At 46.2% G+C, this 16,805-nt stretch overlaps 1 protein-coding gene and 2 pseudogenes across 1 annotated transcript; 1 reads left to right on the forward strand and 2 right to left on the reverse strand.

Annotated features, from left to right (window-relative positions):
- Positions 1-2,147: 2,147 nt before the first annotated feature.
- LOC136642349 (5S ribosomal RNA) lies at positions 2,148-2,264 on the reverse strand (annotated as a pseudogene).
- Positions 2,265-3,992: 1,728 nt separating this feature from the next.
- On the forward strand, positions 3,993-15,518 carry LOC136641893 (antigen-presenting glycoprotein CD1d-like). The gene is made up of 6 exons (XM_066617993.1): positions 3,993-4,116; positions 5,849-6,127; positions 6,704-6,982; positions 11,982-12,272; positions 13,713-13,821; positions 14,897-15,518. The coding sequence occupies exons 1-6, from the start codon at positions 4,020-4,022 to the stop codon at positions 14,934-14,936; spliced, it is 1,095 nt and encodes a 364-aa protein (XP_066474090.1). The 5' UTR covers positions 3,993-4,019; the 3' UTR covers positions 14,937-15,518.
- On the reverse strand, positions 7,477-7,590 carry LOC136642361 (5S ribosomal RNA; annotated as a pseudogene).
- Positions 15,519-16,805: the final 1,287 nt, after the last annotated feature.

Raw genomic sequence — 16,805 nt, forward strand, 5'->3', positions numbered from 1 at the left:
TGAAGACCAGACAGAGCTGGTCTGTGTTATCTTGCCAAAGCAACAACTAATGGGAGGGGAAAGGGGGTGTTTGAGTGTGGCAGGGATGGAATGTTACAGGACCCTTTGTCTATGCTTGTCGATGTTTGAACTGAGTATAAAAAGCTAGCTGCGTCTAGCTACACTTGCGCATGATCTGAGGCAAGTGGCCTCCTTGCTGCCTTGCTTTGGTACCAGCAATAAACAAGCTGTTTTCTGCTGTATCTTACCTCAGAGTGTTAAATTGGGATCTAGCACTCCAGGTAACCTCATGCTGCCTTTGTGGGTTCAAGGGCAACAAATACAACTCAAACAGCTCAGAATGCCAGATGCAAGGGAGGGCACCAGGATGCAGGTCTCTTGTTATCTGGTGTGCTCCCTGGGGCATTTGGTGGGCCGCTGTGAGATACAGGAAGCTGGACTAGATGGGCCTATGGCCTGATCCAGTGGGGCTGTTCTTATGTTCTTAAGCATGTCAAAGGGGCTAGTGGATGAAGTACTGAACTGGCCCACATTTGTTTATTTTAAATTTGTGAACCTTGCCTTTTAACCCAACTATGGTCTCAAGGTGCCTTAGGGCACAATCCTAACCCCTTATGTCAATGCTTTCCCACACTGGCACAGTGGTGCCAATAGGACATGTGCTGCATCCTGCAATTGGGTGTCACTCACGGAGGCCTCCTCAAAGCAAGGGAATGTTTGCTGTATTGAGAGCTGTATTGCTCTTATGTCAGTGCTGGAAAGCACTGGAAAGCAGTGCTGGAACTAACATAAGGGGTTAGGATTGCACTCTTAGTTATAAGAGGTCAACATACTGTAATCCTATGTATTAAATGGCTTAGTCATGTCGTGAGAATGGATGATGGCCAGATCCCAAAGGATCTCCTCTATGGAGAACTCGTGCAAGGAAAGCGCCCTACAGGTAGACCACAGCTGTGATACAAGGACATCTGCAAGAGGGATCTGAAGGCCTTAGGAGTGGACCTCAACAGGTGGGAAACCCTGGCCTCTGAGCAGCCCGCTTGGAGGCAGGCTGTGCAGCATGGCCTTTCCCAGTTTGAAGAGACACTTTGCCAACAGTCTGAGGCTAAGAGGCAAAGAAGGAAGGCCCATAGCCAGGGAGACAGACCAGGGACAGACTGCACTTGCTCCCGGTGTGGACGGGATTGTCACTCCCGGATTGGCCTTTTCAGCCACACTAGATGCTGTGCCAGAACCACCTTTCAAAGCGCGATACCATAGTCTTTCGAGACTGAAGGTTGCCAATACAATACATGTATTAAATGCAGTTAACCAACAACTGAAGTGCAGTAGTACTAGATACTAATGCTAAATGGAAGTATAGTTGCCCTGTATTAAAAAGAGAGCTCACTTACTAGCGCTGATTCCGCACACCCAGAAGGAAAGAAGAGGAAGCAGCAGCATCCATGCCAGAGAAAGAAGGATTGAGAGACACTTGTGCAACAGTCTCAGTTCCATGCTTCAGTTTCATGCACTTGCGAAGTGAAAGCTGGCTCTTATCTCTCTTGATCTTTGAAGTGCCACCAGTGACTTTGGGTGGCAAACAGGATGCTGTGAGCCACAGCAGATGGCTCGCCCCCTTCTCCAAAGGCTGTGCTACATTTAAACCATTACATGTGCCCCACTTCCTGAAGCCTACGGTGCTTTGAAGAGCAACCATTTCAGTTATTTCTTGCTGTTCCACAGACGTGTTTCAAGTGTGATCAAAGTTGAGAATGTGGGAGCAGCCAAAAAGGCAAGTAGACCTGCCTAATTCAAGGCTGTTGTACAATAACACTTGTGTTCTTGGACTGATAGCAAGACGGTATGGTCCCTAGTGGTTAGCCACCAGTGAGCCTTTCAGCTGGGTAAGCTGGGAATGGACTGTAGAAAGGTCCTTCTTGGTGCCATCTTTTCAAAGCTGGAAAGCTCAGACATAAAGGCCATTGCCTTGGAAAAACAGGTTAAGCCATTTCTGCCCAACATTGCATATTATACATAACAGGGATCAAATCTGTACACCAGTGGGCCAGGCAAAAATCGGTTAATAAAAGTAGCGCTAGAATCCAGATGCACTTTTTTTACTGCTGATTGGTTGGTAACCTTCAGTCTCGAAAGACTATGGTATAAGCCTACAGCACCTGGTATTCCCAGGCGGTCTCCCATCCAAGTACTAACCAGGCCTGACCCTGCTTAGCTTCTGAGATCAGACAAGATCAGGCATGTGCAGGGTAACAGTTGCTGCTTTACTGCTGGTTATAGAAATTTATTTGCTCCCATTGAACTCTTTTTCTTTATCTGTAAATGAAACGAAAGGATGCTGCCACACTAAAGGCCCGATCCTATCCAACCTTCCAGCACTGCTGTGGCTGTGCCAACAGGGTGTGTGCTGCATCCTGGCATGGAGGGGCAGTCACAGTGGCCTCCTCAAGATAAGGGAATGTTTTGGGCTGTACTGAGGCTGCATCGACGGAGGCGTAACTGGGGTGGAGACTGAGGGGCACCAACCCCCAGTGCTATGCTAAGGAGGGTGCATGACTGCCCCTCTGTCCTACTTATAGAGGAGGCACTGGCAGCTTTATCCCCCCCCCCAGGGTGAAAGGGTGGCACAAAACCACCACAGCGAGCACCCCTCTTCTGGGGAGAACCTGGAAGTGACCTATATGATCTCATGTGACGTTGTGGTGTCACTGCCCCAGGTGCTGGGGCAGTGCGTTACACCGCTGTGCATTGGTGCTGGAAAATTGGATAGGATTGGGCCCCGAGTCAGGCCATTGATTCAACAAGTACAGCATTGTTATCTCCGGCTGGCAGCCGCTCTCCAGGTAACAATTTTTTTTCTGCCCTACCTGGAGATGCCACAGGCTGAACCTGGCACAACCTTCATGCAAAGCTTTTGCCCAGCCACTGAGCTCTGACCCTTCCCTAACAGGTAACACAAGAACTCCCTAAGTCTCCGCTCTGTTCTGCCATCCACAGGAACCAAACCCTGCAGCCTTGGCCCTGGACTTCTAATTGCTGGAGAAAGTGGAGAGTGTTTTCAAAACCATCACCACCAGCCCAGCATTCCCTCTGCAACCATTATAGGCAAAAGTGGTGGCTGCAGTGCTGGATGCTGAGGCAGAAAGGTTCGAGAAGTGGGCAGGGATTGGAGGTTATTCTCCAGGGTTATTCTGATTAATTACAATGATGCCAGATGCAAGGGAGGGCACCAGGATGAGGTCTCTTGTTATCTGGTGTGCTCCTTGGGGCATTTGGTGGGCTGCTGTGAGATGCAGGAAGCCGGACTAGATGGGCCTATGGCCTGATCCAGTGGGGCTGTTCTTATATTCTTATATCTCTTTACAAGTTTGGAGAATGTGGGGAAGAGCAGTGGCATACCTGGCTCTTATGGTGCCTGGGGCCGTCCTTCAAATGCCACCCACCTGACCCGAAAGTAATTGCGGTGACGTGATGATGTCACCGCAATTACTTCCGGTTGTGCACCACTGGCTGCCCGCTTTTCACTTTTTGTCTTGCCTTTTCACAGATTCTCCTCCCCCCCTTGCAGCCACTTGGAACAGTTACACGCCGTTCTGAGCAGTTGCCCGCCTCTTCCACTTTTTTTCTCTCAAAGTGATTGATCCGTTTTATCAAAGCGGTTGATCACCATGGGGACAGCATTGCCACTGCCCCCCCCAGAGTGCCACCTGGGAACACAGTGCCCCCTTGGTCCCCTCCTCAACTACGCAACTAGGGAAGAGAAAGAAGAGCATGCAGGCAACCAGCAATCAGCAACTCAGGGATGTCCCCTTTAAGAGCTCTGAAGACAAAGCAGATCTATAGGCGGGACTACAGCAGTAAAGGAAGTATTTTGAAATTTCACATCTCAAAAGTTGCAGATTTAAGCATAACAGGGAGATTTATAATGCAGACATCCTGTACAACTCTGGTGGTGCTCCAAAGCCTCTGAGAGATAAGAGCAACCTGGTAAACATTTTGCACATGCAGGAAATTCAAGTATGAATGTGAATGGACAGTGGAAGTATCCCTTAATCATTCTCCTTTCTCCTGTTCGGATGCTGCTTCTCTCCTTCTGGGTCTGCAGAATCAGTTCGGGTAAGTTGGCTCTTTCTTTTTAATACGAGAGACAGCAGCACCAATACTCATGTTCACCCATCAGCCCTGGCATGCTCACTGTTAGTTTCTGTAAGTGGATTGTTGTTTTGGTTAAGCATACCTCACTTTCCGGAGTAGTGAGAAGTCTAGCGGTGCTGCTGCAGGGTTTATTGATTATATTTATTTGTTCACATTGTTATAATGCCCTTCCTCCAAGGAGCTCAGGATGGTGTACATAGTTCCTCCCCTCTCTTTGAACTCACGACAACCCTGTAAGGTAGGTGAGGCTGAGAGGTCCAAGATCACCCATGAAACTTCATGGCCAAGCAAGGATTTGAAGCAGGATCTTCTAGGTCTAACTCCCATACCACTACACCGTCATCCCAGTTCACTGTCCTAGATTATAGAGACACAGATTATAGTTTTACAATTACAACAAAATCAATTTTTTAATTAGAGAATTAATTAATTTAATAAGAGAAATTAATCTTCTCTTGCCATTTATTCCTACTTTTAAACTTATTATACTTTATAGGATTGTAACCTTAATGGAGCTTGAGTTTCATACAGTTTCTCTGGGTATGAACTAGATGAGGACTCCTTAGCAAATAAGGAGCAACCTTGGTGTTGTTCAAAAGCAATACCAAAGTGATTCTGCTGTAGGGTCAGTCATGGAACCCCACTCCCCGCCACTCCTCCTCAACTACACTCTTGATAAAAGTGCGTTGGTGACTTACGGCGTGGCTGTAGTACTCGATAGGGAAGCATTGCACTTCAGTGGGAGAGCACATGGTTTGCACACCCAAGGTCTCAGTCCAGGGCATCTCCAGGTAGGAGAAATTCCCTTCTGGAACCCTGGAGAACCAGTGGTGAAGACAGTGAGCAAGATGGACCAGTGGTTTGATGCAGAACAAGGCAGCTTCCTATGTTTTCTTTACATATACTGTGTACAAGAAGAATATGGACCCATGCAGCCTTAAGTCCAGTATAGCTTTCCATTCCACGTCGCAGCTTCCTGTCCTTCCAGTTGATCTTGCCACAAACCCGCGCCAGATAGCTGATTGGCTGGATAAAGGCTATGGTTCGGAATGGAAAATATGCTGCACCTGGATAGCTTTTTCCTAAAACAGTAGCCTGCGCATTGAAGACCACTGCTGTTAGCAATAGCTTCACACACAGAAATGAAACATGTGAGACATTTGCTGTCATGCAATTGCTTAAAGTTAGTAATTAGATGTAAAGGAGGGCAGAGCTCTTGTAGCCAGTGGCATCACCAGGATTGGCATCACCTGGCACATGAGGCCAGCGCATTATCCCATATGATGGACCGCCTCCTATGCAATGGGCAGAGCAACACCCTGGGCTGTGGGCATGGTGATATACCATCACTCCACGCCTGTTGGTTTTTGGGCTATAACTTTTGGCAGAACACAGACATTTCAATGCAGTTTTTTCATTGCATTCTGCTGTAAATTACACATGGGATGTTATATAACACAATGGTATTATTTTAAAATAACCAAGATTTAAAATTTTTTGGCCAGTAGTGGTGTCATCCCCGGTGCTTGTCACCCGGTGTGGCCCACACCTCCCTAGCAACACCACTGCTTGTAGCTTCAATAGTTGCATAGGAGAGGGAATTCTGGCAGGTCACGTAAGAATATGAAATGCTGCATGACCTGCTGAAAGTCCCTCTTCTGGTAACACACCCATTTTCTGCCCATCCCTCCAGCCGCCTTTCCTCTCCCAGAAGGACACCACGCCCTCCGCATCCTTCAGACGACGATGTTCCAGAATCCCAGCATTACTGATTTTGAGATCATAGCCCTGTTGGGTGATGTGGAGACGCACACGGTGGAGAGCCATACCGGAAAGATCAGCTTCCTCCAACCTTGGGCCAACAGTAGCCTCACACCTATTGAATGGAAGCGGTTGGAGAAGGTTGCCAAAATCTACCTCATTGGTTTTAATCAAACAGTCCACAACATCATTCAAGCTTTGAATATCAGCTGTGAGTATACAGTCACTATGAGTGTTGATTTTCATGATGTAATATCACTTCCTGGTGGGGGTCGGGGACAAAAGATCATATACAATTGAATTCTACCCTTAACACTCTGGACTTGAAGTAGCAGAAGCCTGTTAAGATTGTCCCCACTGTTCTGTTTTTTTTTTTCTGTATTCCAAATTTGTGCTTCACTGTGAACTGAAAGTGGACAAATATAGCTCAGAGAAAGAAACTAGTAGAATATGTCACATGTTTTTCTGGGAAGGGACCATAGCTCAACCCAAAAGTAGCTCAAGACCATCCTTTTTCGACAGACATGTCAGCAGGGAAGGACTGGCCAAAAGTTATAGGCAAAATAAAAAATTATAGGGAAATAGTAAGTAATAGGGAACATTAAAAAAAAATTGGGAATATCCTTCCTCGCCTTAAATTCTTGACCACTTGAGATTGCTGATCAGAGCTACTAGAGAGGAAGACCCCATCTCCCCCCCCTTCAGTGCTTGTAGGTAAATGGATTGTTCCACATTATGTGCTTAAGGGGTTCTACACTCTCAATTGCTTTCTCATTTCAACCCGCAGATCCCGCTGTTGCCCAGTCCTTGATGTTCTGTGAGATTCAACCCAATGGGACCACAAGGGGCTACTATGATGCTGCCGCAAACAGAAAACCCCTTGTTATCTTCAGTGCTGATGCTGGTGTCTGGGCTGCCCAGAAGAAGGATCCAGCAGCTCTGTCGATTGCACATTACCTAAACCAAAACACGGGGACACTTGCAACTCTTCGAAGCTTGTTCAGTCAGTGCATTAAAGTTCTCAAGACTTTCCTTCAGACTGGAAAGGCAACTGTGGAGAGACAAGGTGAGGCCAGAATATTGTATTTTACACCTATGTGTAGTGGGAAACTTGTAGGCTCCATTTCCTCTTGGGGGACTGCATACTGGAGAATAATACATAAAATTCTCTACAATGGCCTTTCTGTAGTAAAACAAGGTTCACTATATGATAAGTTATTCACTTTATGATGGACTCTTGATTGTCGCCAGCAGGACTTTGTGGGTGAAAGATAAGCCAATCAATGATGCAAATGCGTTTGGTAGCATCTCAGCCAATTGCAGTGTTTTTTACAGTGTGGCTGTGTGTCTGCAGGTCAGGTTATTGCTGATGCACGTACTTATACAAACAAAGAAGGCTACCTAATCTTCTAGCCTTCTAGGTAGCATCCCACCTGGTAGCAGCACTTTTAACATTGTGGCTGTGTGTATTGAGGGAAGGATGCAGCCTTGTAAGTTGTGTTTTATAATTTCAATTATAATTAAGGTTGGCAACCTTCAGTCTCGAAAGACTATGGTATAAGCCTACAGAACCTGGTATTCCCAGGCGGTCTCCCATCCAAGTACTAACCAGGCCTGACCCTGCTTAGCTTCCGAGATCAGATGAGGTCGGGCATGTGCAAGGTAACAGCAAGATTGTGTAATCTTATAAAGTCAACACAGAGGCAAGGTTGGCCAAACTGTGGTCCGTGGGCCACCTCCACCAACACATTTTGACCATCCCTCTGGTCCCAGTGGCATAGGATGATGTGCGAATGCCGCCACTCCTTCTCTCCTACACCCACCTACCACCGAGTACCGTTTTCCACCAACTGGATGAAATGACAGCTGGGCTGGATTACTTCTGTGGTGAACCCAACAGCAAGAGGCACAAGCAACCACACCACTACACATTGTGTGCAAATATTCTCCTTTTGTGAAGATTCTTAGCCTTATGGACAGAGTATCTACATTACTTTCTGTACAGTAATTGACTTGCTAAAGCCCACTGTTAAGAGCAATACTGTGGCTCTGGCAGCTGGAAGTTTGGGGACCCCTGGTCTAACTCAAAAGGCAGCTGCTTGGGACGCCTGAATTTGAGGGTCTCTGAGCTAATTGGGAAAGACCTGTAGGGGAACCCAATGTCCATTCCAAGCCTTGGATTAACATGGGCTAAATTTTGGGGACCATTGTGTCCTCCATATAAAGGATTAGAAATGAAAATTTCTTCTCTTTTTAAGTATGTGTTCTGTATGGAACACTGTATAGGAGCTGCATTGGGGAAATCTTTATGTTGTTCTTCAACAACAAAATCCTTTCCACCATATACCACAAAAGTAAGGAACAAAAAGATTAATTTTCACCCAAAGCAGCACTTAAACTAACCCTAAACAGAGGAAATGTCAGTGTCTGTTTTGGAATATATACAGAGAGATTTTCTATGGTGTACTTGGATGTTGAACTACAAGAACAAAATGAGCTCTTTTTCTTGGCGAAAAAAAAGTTCAATAATTTCCAGTCACGTCTCTTATGTTGCAATTTGACAACTCTTCCCTGTGTCCACATGTATAAATTAATGAGTCAACTGAGGTGAGCTGACATGTGATGGTAGATAGAGACATAAATGTGAACTTTATGGTAATGGCTTGAAATCAGAGTGAGGGAGAAATTTGTGAGGGACTTGGTAGACACCTGACCTCCCTCAGGCATTTATTTATTTTAAAATATTTATATCCCACCTTTCCCTTTATAATAAAAGGCCTAAGGTAGTTGACAACAATATAAAAATACAATTAAAAATCCATAGAATAAAAGTCACAAAGTCAAGCACTTAAAAAAAATCATAAAAGCAGCAGACAAAAAACTACAAACCACAAAAACCAGCAGGAAGCTTGAGACAAAAATATGTTGAGCTCCTGCCAAAAGTTCTCCATTTTGCCACCAACCAAACCTTGAATAATGATGGCATGCATAGGTGGACCCCTCAGATGACCTTGGGGACTGGCTGTCTCTTATGGGAAGAGGCTGTTCTTCAGACACCCCAGCTCTAAGCACTGAAGGGCTCTAAAGCACCTTGAATTGCAGCCAAAAATTAACTGGCATGGCAGCCTGTGGATTCAAAAGGGCAGTACCCACACAGACTATGTTGCTCCATGACCTCATTGCCCCAGTTCCAGTGAATTTTCAGATCTTCTTTTGAATAAAGGAAGCGTTCGGCTCTTTCCTTACAGCAACGCAAGGGAAGTTCAGAGTTTCTCCAGTTGTTCTTTAAGGAGTCAGCTTGTTCCCACATTCTAGTTGCTACCAAGCATATTCTGGGGTTGCTTGTATGAGCAGACACACACGGACACAAAACATGCGTGCCTAGGGATGTGTGGCTGTTGGTCATGTTGCGAATAATTTCCTTATTGACCTTACTGACCGAATGTTTGCTGATGATAGTGCCACATTTGCCCATACGGATGCGGAGGCCACCAACATCCTTTATCAGGTTGCCAATATTGCCCAGTCACATGGCCTAAAATTCAATACTGATAAGACCAAAGTCATGACCACAGATGGGTCAGAGGCCAAAGTCTACCTCAATAAAATTCAAATTGAACAAGTTAAAGAGTTCAAATACTTGGGCTCAAGTAGTGCAAGAACAGAAACTGGCATCCGTTAATGAAATCCACAGTAGGACTGGTCAAGCCACGACAGTTTTTGCATTATTGAAATGGTGTCTTTGGGGAAAGACCAACATCTCTGTTAAAACTAAAATACACCTACAGGTTGAGTCTCATTATTCGTGAGGGTTCCATTCCCAGAACTCACCTGAATGGCAAAAAACACACTAAAGCAAATCCGTTTAAAAATCAAAGTCCCTTTGCAAGGCAATCTAAAAACAGCCTTGCTGACCTTTTGAAATGCACACAGAGGCAATAAGTCTCTCTCCAGGCGCTGAGGCTTCACTAGGAGGCAGCAATCCCTCCCTTCACCAGAAGCCCCAGAGAGGGGGAAAGAATGGGTGATAATCACTGCCATTTAACCTTCGTTCACATGCTCAGGGGGAAGGGAGAAGCCTGACTGATGGATTGTCAGCCGGCTGCCCTCTCTCTCATTAATGAGACTGTTTTGACTGTTTTCTTTTAATTTAAAGGGTACTCCTCATCAGCGTTCAGATAGAAAAATCTGTTAATCCCCCCCCTGAAAAATCTGTGGATAATTAGGTTGTACCTGTAATCCCTTGCATGACTGTCTCCCTACAATGGTAAAAAGCAGTTTTTTAAACTGTGATTTTAAAGGGGTGCATTTTTCCCCTTCTCTAGGGATCAGCACATTCCTTCTCATTTGCAGAGGCCATTCGTTTTGAGTCAAATCCGTGTATAAAAAAATCAGTGTATAACAAGGTTGGACCTGTATTTAGGATATTAACTCTACCGATTCTCCTTTATGGGTCAGAAGCATGAACTATACTTAAACCTGACATCAACAAATTAGGCCCAAATCCTAACCAAATTTCCAGTACTGGCATAGCTGTGCCAATGGGACATGTGCTGCATCCTGTAGTTGAGTGGCACTCACGGAGCCTTCCTCAAAGTAAGGGAATGTTTGTTCCCTTCCCTCAGAGCTGCATTCCCCTTATGTCGGTGCTGGAAAGTGGGTTAGGATTGTGCCCTTAGATGCAGTTCAAATGTATTGCTTGAGGCAGATACTTGGGATCTCCCGCCGTGATAGCCATTGAAATGAAAGAATCCAGATGTGGTGTGACCATCAACCAACAATCATGGAACAGGTTCAGAAATGCAGGCTCCATCGGTTTGGCCATGTTTGCAGAATGGACACCATCCAGATTCCAGACAAACTTCTTTGGCGACCTGATAGCTGGAGAAATCCACCGAAAGGCGCCAAAGAAAATAGGGCTGAAACATATAGAAGAAAATCTAAAGAACCAGAGAATGCCCATTGATAAAGCCAGAATCATTGCCGTGGATCGCAATGAATGGAAACTCGTGATTCATGCATCGAAACCTGGGGCACCTACAGCAGTGTATTGTCTGAGAAGACAACCTGTTGTCCCAAACACCAGCTAAAGGAATAAAGAAAAAGGTCATGCTGCACACACCTCACAGATTGGTACCAGGAGAAGGGAGATAGGATGGCATGAGGCTCCAAGCCAAATAAAAAAGAATTTATTGAAAATAGTGAATATGATAAAAGTAACCGGAAGCTGTAACTGGTGGTGGGAGAAAGAGTGCCTGGGCAGTAACTTTGTTGGCAATCTGGCTGGCTCTGGTTCTTCCAGCTCTAGTGCTTCAAAGTTTTCCCAACAGTTAGTGATTCATGCCACATGTAGGAAATCCCACCTATGATGGGATTCTTGCTCAGAAGCTATTCTTGCCCAGTTGGGTCATTCCCAGCTCTGTTGGACCTCTGAAAGTAGAAGACTGGATTTGATGTACGCTCTAGGGAACCCCACGTCTTATCAAAACAGATGCAAATAAATAGGCGTTGGGATCATGCCCGTTAAAGGAGGCTGGACATTATTAAATGGGGTCATGAGTCCTTGTGGGCACAATCCTAGCCACGTCTACTCAAGAGTAAGTCTTATTGTGTTCAATAGGGCTTACTCCCAGGAAAGTGTTGATAGGATCGCAGCCTGTATGACCTAACCAAGAACAATCTGTATCGAGTCAGGTTCTAGAGAAGGAGGTGTGAGAGTGGTAATTCTGCCCGGCAGCAAGGATGCAATCCAGATGGGGACTGTGTTGGGAGCAAAGGGTTAAATCCTCCCTCACTGAGCTGCTATTAATCCTTAGCACAGTACAGCAAAGGGCCCAAATGTAGTCTTTAAATCACATCAAAAGCCTGAACCGGTGTATGGTAGTGGCTGCTTCTCACTAAGTACAGGTGAACAGGGAGCAGGTGTACACAGCTATTTCAAGCAGCTACCACAAGCCCGACCATATGAATTGCCTAAGATTCCTGGAGAACAGGACTGGGGCTTAATGGGATATGAATTTCCAAGTGTTTGTAACTACGAGATTTATTGTCTCTTGAATTTGAAGAGTTGCCCGTTGCTGTGGTCTTTGCCCGTGAGTCTCCCACTGGCTCAGGCTCTCTGCTGCTGGTTTGTCGAGTCACTGGTTTCTACCCACGCCCGATCAAGGTCGCCTGGCTGCAGGATGAAGAGGGAATGCCAGATAACTCAATGGTCAACACCACCCAGATCTTGCCAAATCATGACCTGACCTACCAGATCAGGAGTTCTCTGGTGATTCCACCGGCAGGCACACACCGCTACTCTTGCAAAGTGGAGCATAGCAGCCTGGGAGGGAAAAGTCTGGTCATCCCTTGGGGTAAGTGCTTTCAGAAGGAAAAGGGTTGCATATCTCTGTTGGGGAAGGGGCAGCCCCAAACACAAGATGTAAGCTCTTCTGTTCATCCATTATGATGATGGGTCTATATGGAGGTCAAGGTGATACAGAGGCCCAGGCCAGCACCAGGGACTTGCACTAGGCATGCTGAAGAGAGCAAGAAAATGCTGGGTAGTAGCCCATCCATGTGCAAATATGCTAGCCCCTCAACTGAATAGGGTGTAGCAGGGGATTCTGCCAGTTTGGGGCTAAGAACAAAATCCGTCCTCTGCTGTCTTATTAGTCTTATCATCTGCAAGGATTTTAACTGGGAGTTGCCCTGAGCTTTTCTGGATATGAGTTCTGAAGCAGTATCTCACAACCATTGTGTTTTGCTGGTTTTGTGAATGCTGCAACGTATGCTGCTCAGATGAGTAGCTCAAAACCTCCTGGGAAATCTTCAGAAAACGGTTTAAACCAGTTTGTGTCGACCTCCAGTGCGGACACATCCGTGATTGATCAGATCAAGTCAATCTAGTGAACAAGTCAAATTCATACCTGAAGGTTCTCACAGTGGTCTCTAACTGATCCCCAAATATGAATGACGGCCCAATCCTATGAGGGCCTTGTGCAGCTAGAACTAGTGTGATCTCATTGATTACCTTAGACTTGTGGTTCCCAGACTATGAGCTGTGGCTCCCTGGGGAGCTTCAGAAACCATCTAGGGGAGCCACAGAATCCTTGTGAAACCCCCACTGCCCTCTCCAATGTATAGGATTGTAGCCCTCACAGGGAGCCATGGCCAAGTAGGTCAAGGGAGCATCCAGTTGAAAAAGTTTGGGAATCACTGCGTGAGACCAGCTGTGGAAGTTCAAGGATAGCCTTTAACTCACAAGCCAGGGCACTCCATCTTTGATTGCCTCATTTGTGGTTTGGGCTGCAGCAATTCCTTTTTGCAGCTACCAGAGTGACCGAAGACAGGGGCTGCCTTGGGTTCATCCCTCACAATTCTGTGCTGATTAGATCCATTGCTACAACAACCAGGACTCTGCCAGCAACAAGGGCTTTGGGAGCCTTGGCCAGTTGTGAGGCTTGGTGGCTTTTGGATAACAGGAGCCAGAGGGCTTCTGTCCTGCTGAGAAGGAGGGGTGGTCAGGCCTTTGAAGGCTGCCCTAAGGAAGAGGAGGAGGACAACCTGCAGGAATGGTAACCCTCTCCCCTCCAACCATGGTACAGTCTGAGGGCACTCTTAAAATACAGAAACAGCAGATCCATACCAGTCCACTCCCAGCTCAAATCACTGGCTCCCAGAAGGGTTTCTCATGACCCACACAGGACAGATACCTCCAACCTCCCCACCCCAGGACCACCAGGGATGTGCATGTATTCCTTGAGGGACCTCATATTCTTGTTTGGCCAGCCTTGTTGCTTTTCTTTCACCAGAACGCGGAGAAAACTTGAAGACAGGTGTAACTGCGGGGTCGATCTGTGGTGGTGTGATAGTAGTTTCCATTGCCACAGCTGCATTTTATTGGTGGTACAAGAAACATAGGTATGTTCTTGACCTTCCCATTCAGATGTTGAGGACATGCAAGTAGCAGAGCACAACAGGGTGTTCTCTTGTTGTAAGACTCAGGAGGAGGGGGATGTTCATGAGGAGGAGCTTGGTTGACAATGGTTTTGATCAAAAGTGATCTTAGTGTTGGAACGGGGAGAGATTTGAGGTGGATTTGTGTAATCTTTGCAGTTCTGGCCCACATTGGATTGCAGAGACCCGCAATGTCATAAAGTCCACTCAACTATGCTAATCAAGTCACATTGTGTCACAAGTAATGATGTGACATAAATTCACATTGTCAAAATTAAACAGATGTTCTCAGCCTGGTCAGTGCCTGGATGGAATAGTTCCTTCTGTCCCTAGACACCCCTCAGAGGTTCCTAAAAGGTGTCCTCCCTTCCTTTAAAAATTCAGTGGGAATTCTGCTTCCGTGGCCATAATTTGATGTTGTATGTGGATCTCCGGGAATATTTATTAGGAGAATACCCATCATCTGGTCTTCAAGAAGCTGGGGGGGGGGGTGTGTAGGGAAGAATCTGGCAGCTCCCAGTATAGCACTTTTCCCAGTAGAAGTGAATAGTTTGCCAGACACTGTGGGAGTGTGGGAGGTGATACCTATGTAGCCCCATCCATCCATACATGTATATGTGTGTGTGGGGGGGCAAGGCAGAGCAGACGGGGTGTTGTGGAGAACAGGTATATGAGTGGGAGGCTGAGGGGATCCACTGAGGACGAGAGGGCTTGACCAAAGTTGTCCAAACTCAGCAGGCCTGAGCCTCAAAACCAAATGGTGGTAACACCATTGCGATGTCTCATCTGAGCCTTAGTCTTGACCCACCAGTTGAAGACCTCTTGGTTATACCACACACAGGTAGCACAATTCAAGATGGAAACCTGCTATTTTATGTACTGTTTTTTGTTATTATGTATTATGTTTTAACCCGATGTAAGCCATCGTCTGCACTCTGGTTTCAGAATGGGAAGGATTAAAAATCTGATAAACCAATATAATAAATAAACTGATAAAATAAAGAGTGAAAAACCACATAAGTCTCTGCTTTCATTCCAGAGAATATGAGGACGTAAACAGAGCGCCGGCAGTAGTTTGACAAACTGGAAATGGATGGAGTTGTGGTCTGGGGCTTGAGCTGTCACACTGTCTGAAGAGCTAAGCAGGAACAACTCAGCTGTGCCCTTGGAGGAGAGACACAAAGACGTGAAGCCAAGCTGACAATGTTGATAATGCTGACAATGTTGCTGTAGCCTGTTGTGAGAGGACGGAGTCAGTGATGAACCTGAGTCACCCTCTCACTTGTTATGAGAGAGTGGGGAAGTGTGGAAAGGTCAGTTGGCAAGAATGGATAACAGCTTGAGAACCTGTCTGGGCTGATTTACGGAAGGGAAACATCTGGTAAACTGAGGGTTCTGTGAATTCCTCTCACAGAACAATATTGTAAGAACCCCATTGAAAAATGGTGGTTTAGGATTCGCCTGCCTATGGTCAGCAGGGACGGCCTCTTCAAGATTCTCCCCAAGATTGGATGTCCACCCAGGCTCCTCAGCATCATCAGGTCTTTCCACAAGGACATGAAGGGCACTGTAGTCTTTGATGGCTACATCAAAGAAAATCTACTTTTTGTTCCATAAGGCAGTTGTGTTTTCATTTTCTGGTTAATTGGCCATAACTTTAGATAGAATATAAATATTCCAATGCAGTTTGTTTAATTGCATTCTACATTAAATTACCTTTCCAATGATATATAACACGATGGCATTATTCATACATACCAAATTTTTCACAATTTTGGCCACTAGTGTCAAGCTTAACTTGTTGCCCCCCTAAAGCTTGTTGCCTTATGCATTGCTACCCCCTTAGTTACACTTTGTTGGCAACCTTCAGTCTCGAAAGACTATGGTATCGTGCTCTGAAAGGTGGTTCTGGAACAGCATCTAGTGTGGCTGAAAAGGCCGATTCGGGAGTGACAATCCCTTCCACGCTGGGAGCAAGTGTAGTCTGTCCCTGGTCTGTCTCCCTGGCTACGGGCCTTCCTTCTTTGCCTCTTTGCCTCAGTCTGTTGGCCAAGTGTCTCTTCAAACTGGGAAAGGCCATGCTGCACAGCCTGCCTCCAAGCGGGCTGCTCAGAGGCCAGGGTTTCCCACCTGTTGAGGTCCACTCCTAAGTCCTTCAGATCCCTCTTGCAGATGTCCTTGTATCGCAGCTGTGGTCTACCTGTAGGGCGCTTTCCTTGCACGAGTTCTCCATAGAGGAGATCCTTTGGGATCCGGCCATCATCCATTCTCACAACATGACCGAGCCAATGCAGGCGTCTCTGTTTCAGCAGTGGAACAGTGGAACGTGCTGGAATCCCTAGCATGTATGCACTGCTGAAACAGTTACACTTAGTTACCAGGAAGTGATATCATATCATATCATAAGAACTTAAGAAGAGCCCTGCTAGATCAGGTTAAATGTGCATCCAGTCCAGTTTCCTGTATCTCACAGTGGCCCACCAAATGCGTCAGGGAGCACAAAAGACAGCAAGGGACAACCCGCATCCTGGTACCCTCCTCTGCATCACAAAGAACAGCACTCATAGTGACCGTATACTCACAGCTGAGATTATGAAAGATGTCATGGATTGTTTGATTGAAACCAATGAGATAGGTTTCAGTGATCATCCCTAACAGCATCCATTCTTGAGGTGAGAGGCTGCTATTGGCCCAAGGCTGGAGGAAGTTGGTCTTCCCAGTATGGCTGTCCACTGAGTGTGTCTCCACAACTCCCAGCAAGGCAATTATCTCAAAATCAGTAATGCTGTGATTCTCGAATATAGTTGTCTGAAGAATGCAAAAGGCGTGGGGTCTTTCTGGGAGGGGAATGGAGGCTGGAGGGATTGGCAAAAATGGAAGTTTTACCACAATGCTCTGATCCTGGGTTTTAGCAGAACCAATGTAGGATGGCCAGAGCCATCAGAAGG

Source organism: Tiliqua scincoides, chromosome 2 (assembly GCF_035046505.1).
Source record: "Tiliqua scincoides isolate rTilSci1 chromosome 2, rTilSci1.hap2, whole genome shotgun sequence".
Taxonomy (NCBI): domain Eukaryota; kingdom Metazoa; phylum Chordata; class Lepidosauria; order Squamata; family Scincidae; genus Tiliqua; species Tiliqua scincoides.

Coding starts and splice junctions, on each gene's coding strand:
- LOC136641893 (XM_066617993.1), top strand. CDS start 4,020: ATGAATGTGAATGGACAGTGGAAGTATCCCTTAATCATTCTCCTTTCT. Junction 12,273..13,712: donor AAGTCTGGTCATCCCTTGGG/GTAAGTGCTTTC, acceptor TTCTTTCACCAG/AACGCGGAGAAAACTTGAAG. Junction 13,822..14,896: donor TGGTGGTACAAGAAACATAG/GTATGTTCTTGA, acceptor CTTTCATTCCAG/AGAATATGAGGACGTAAACA.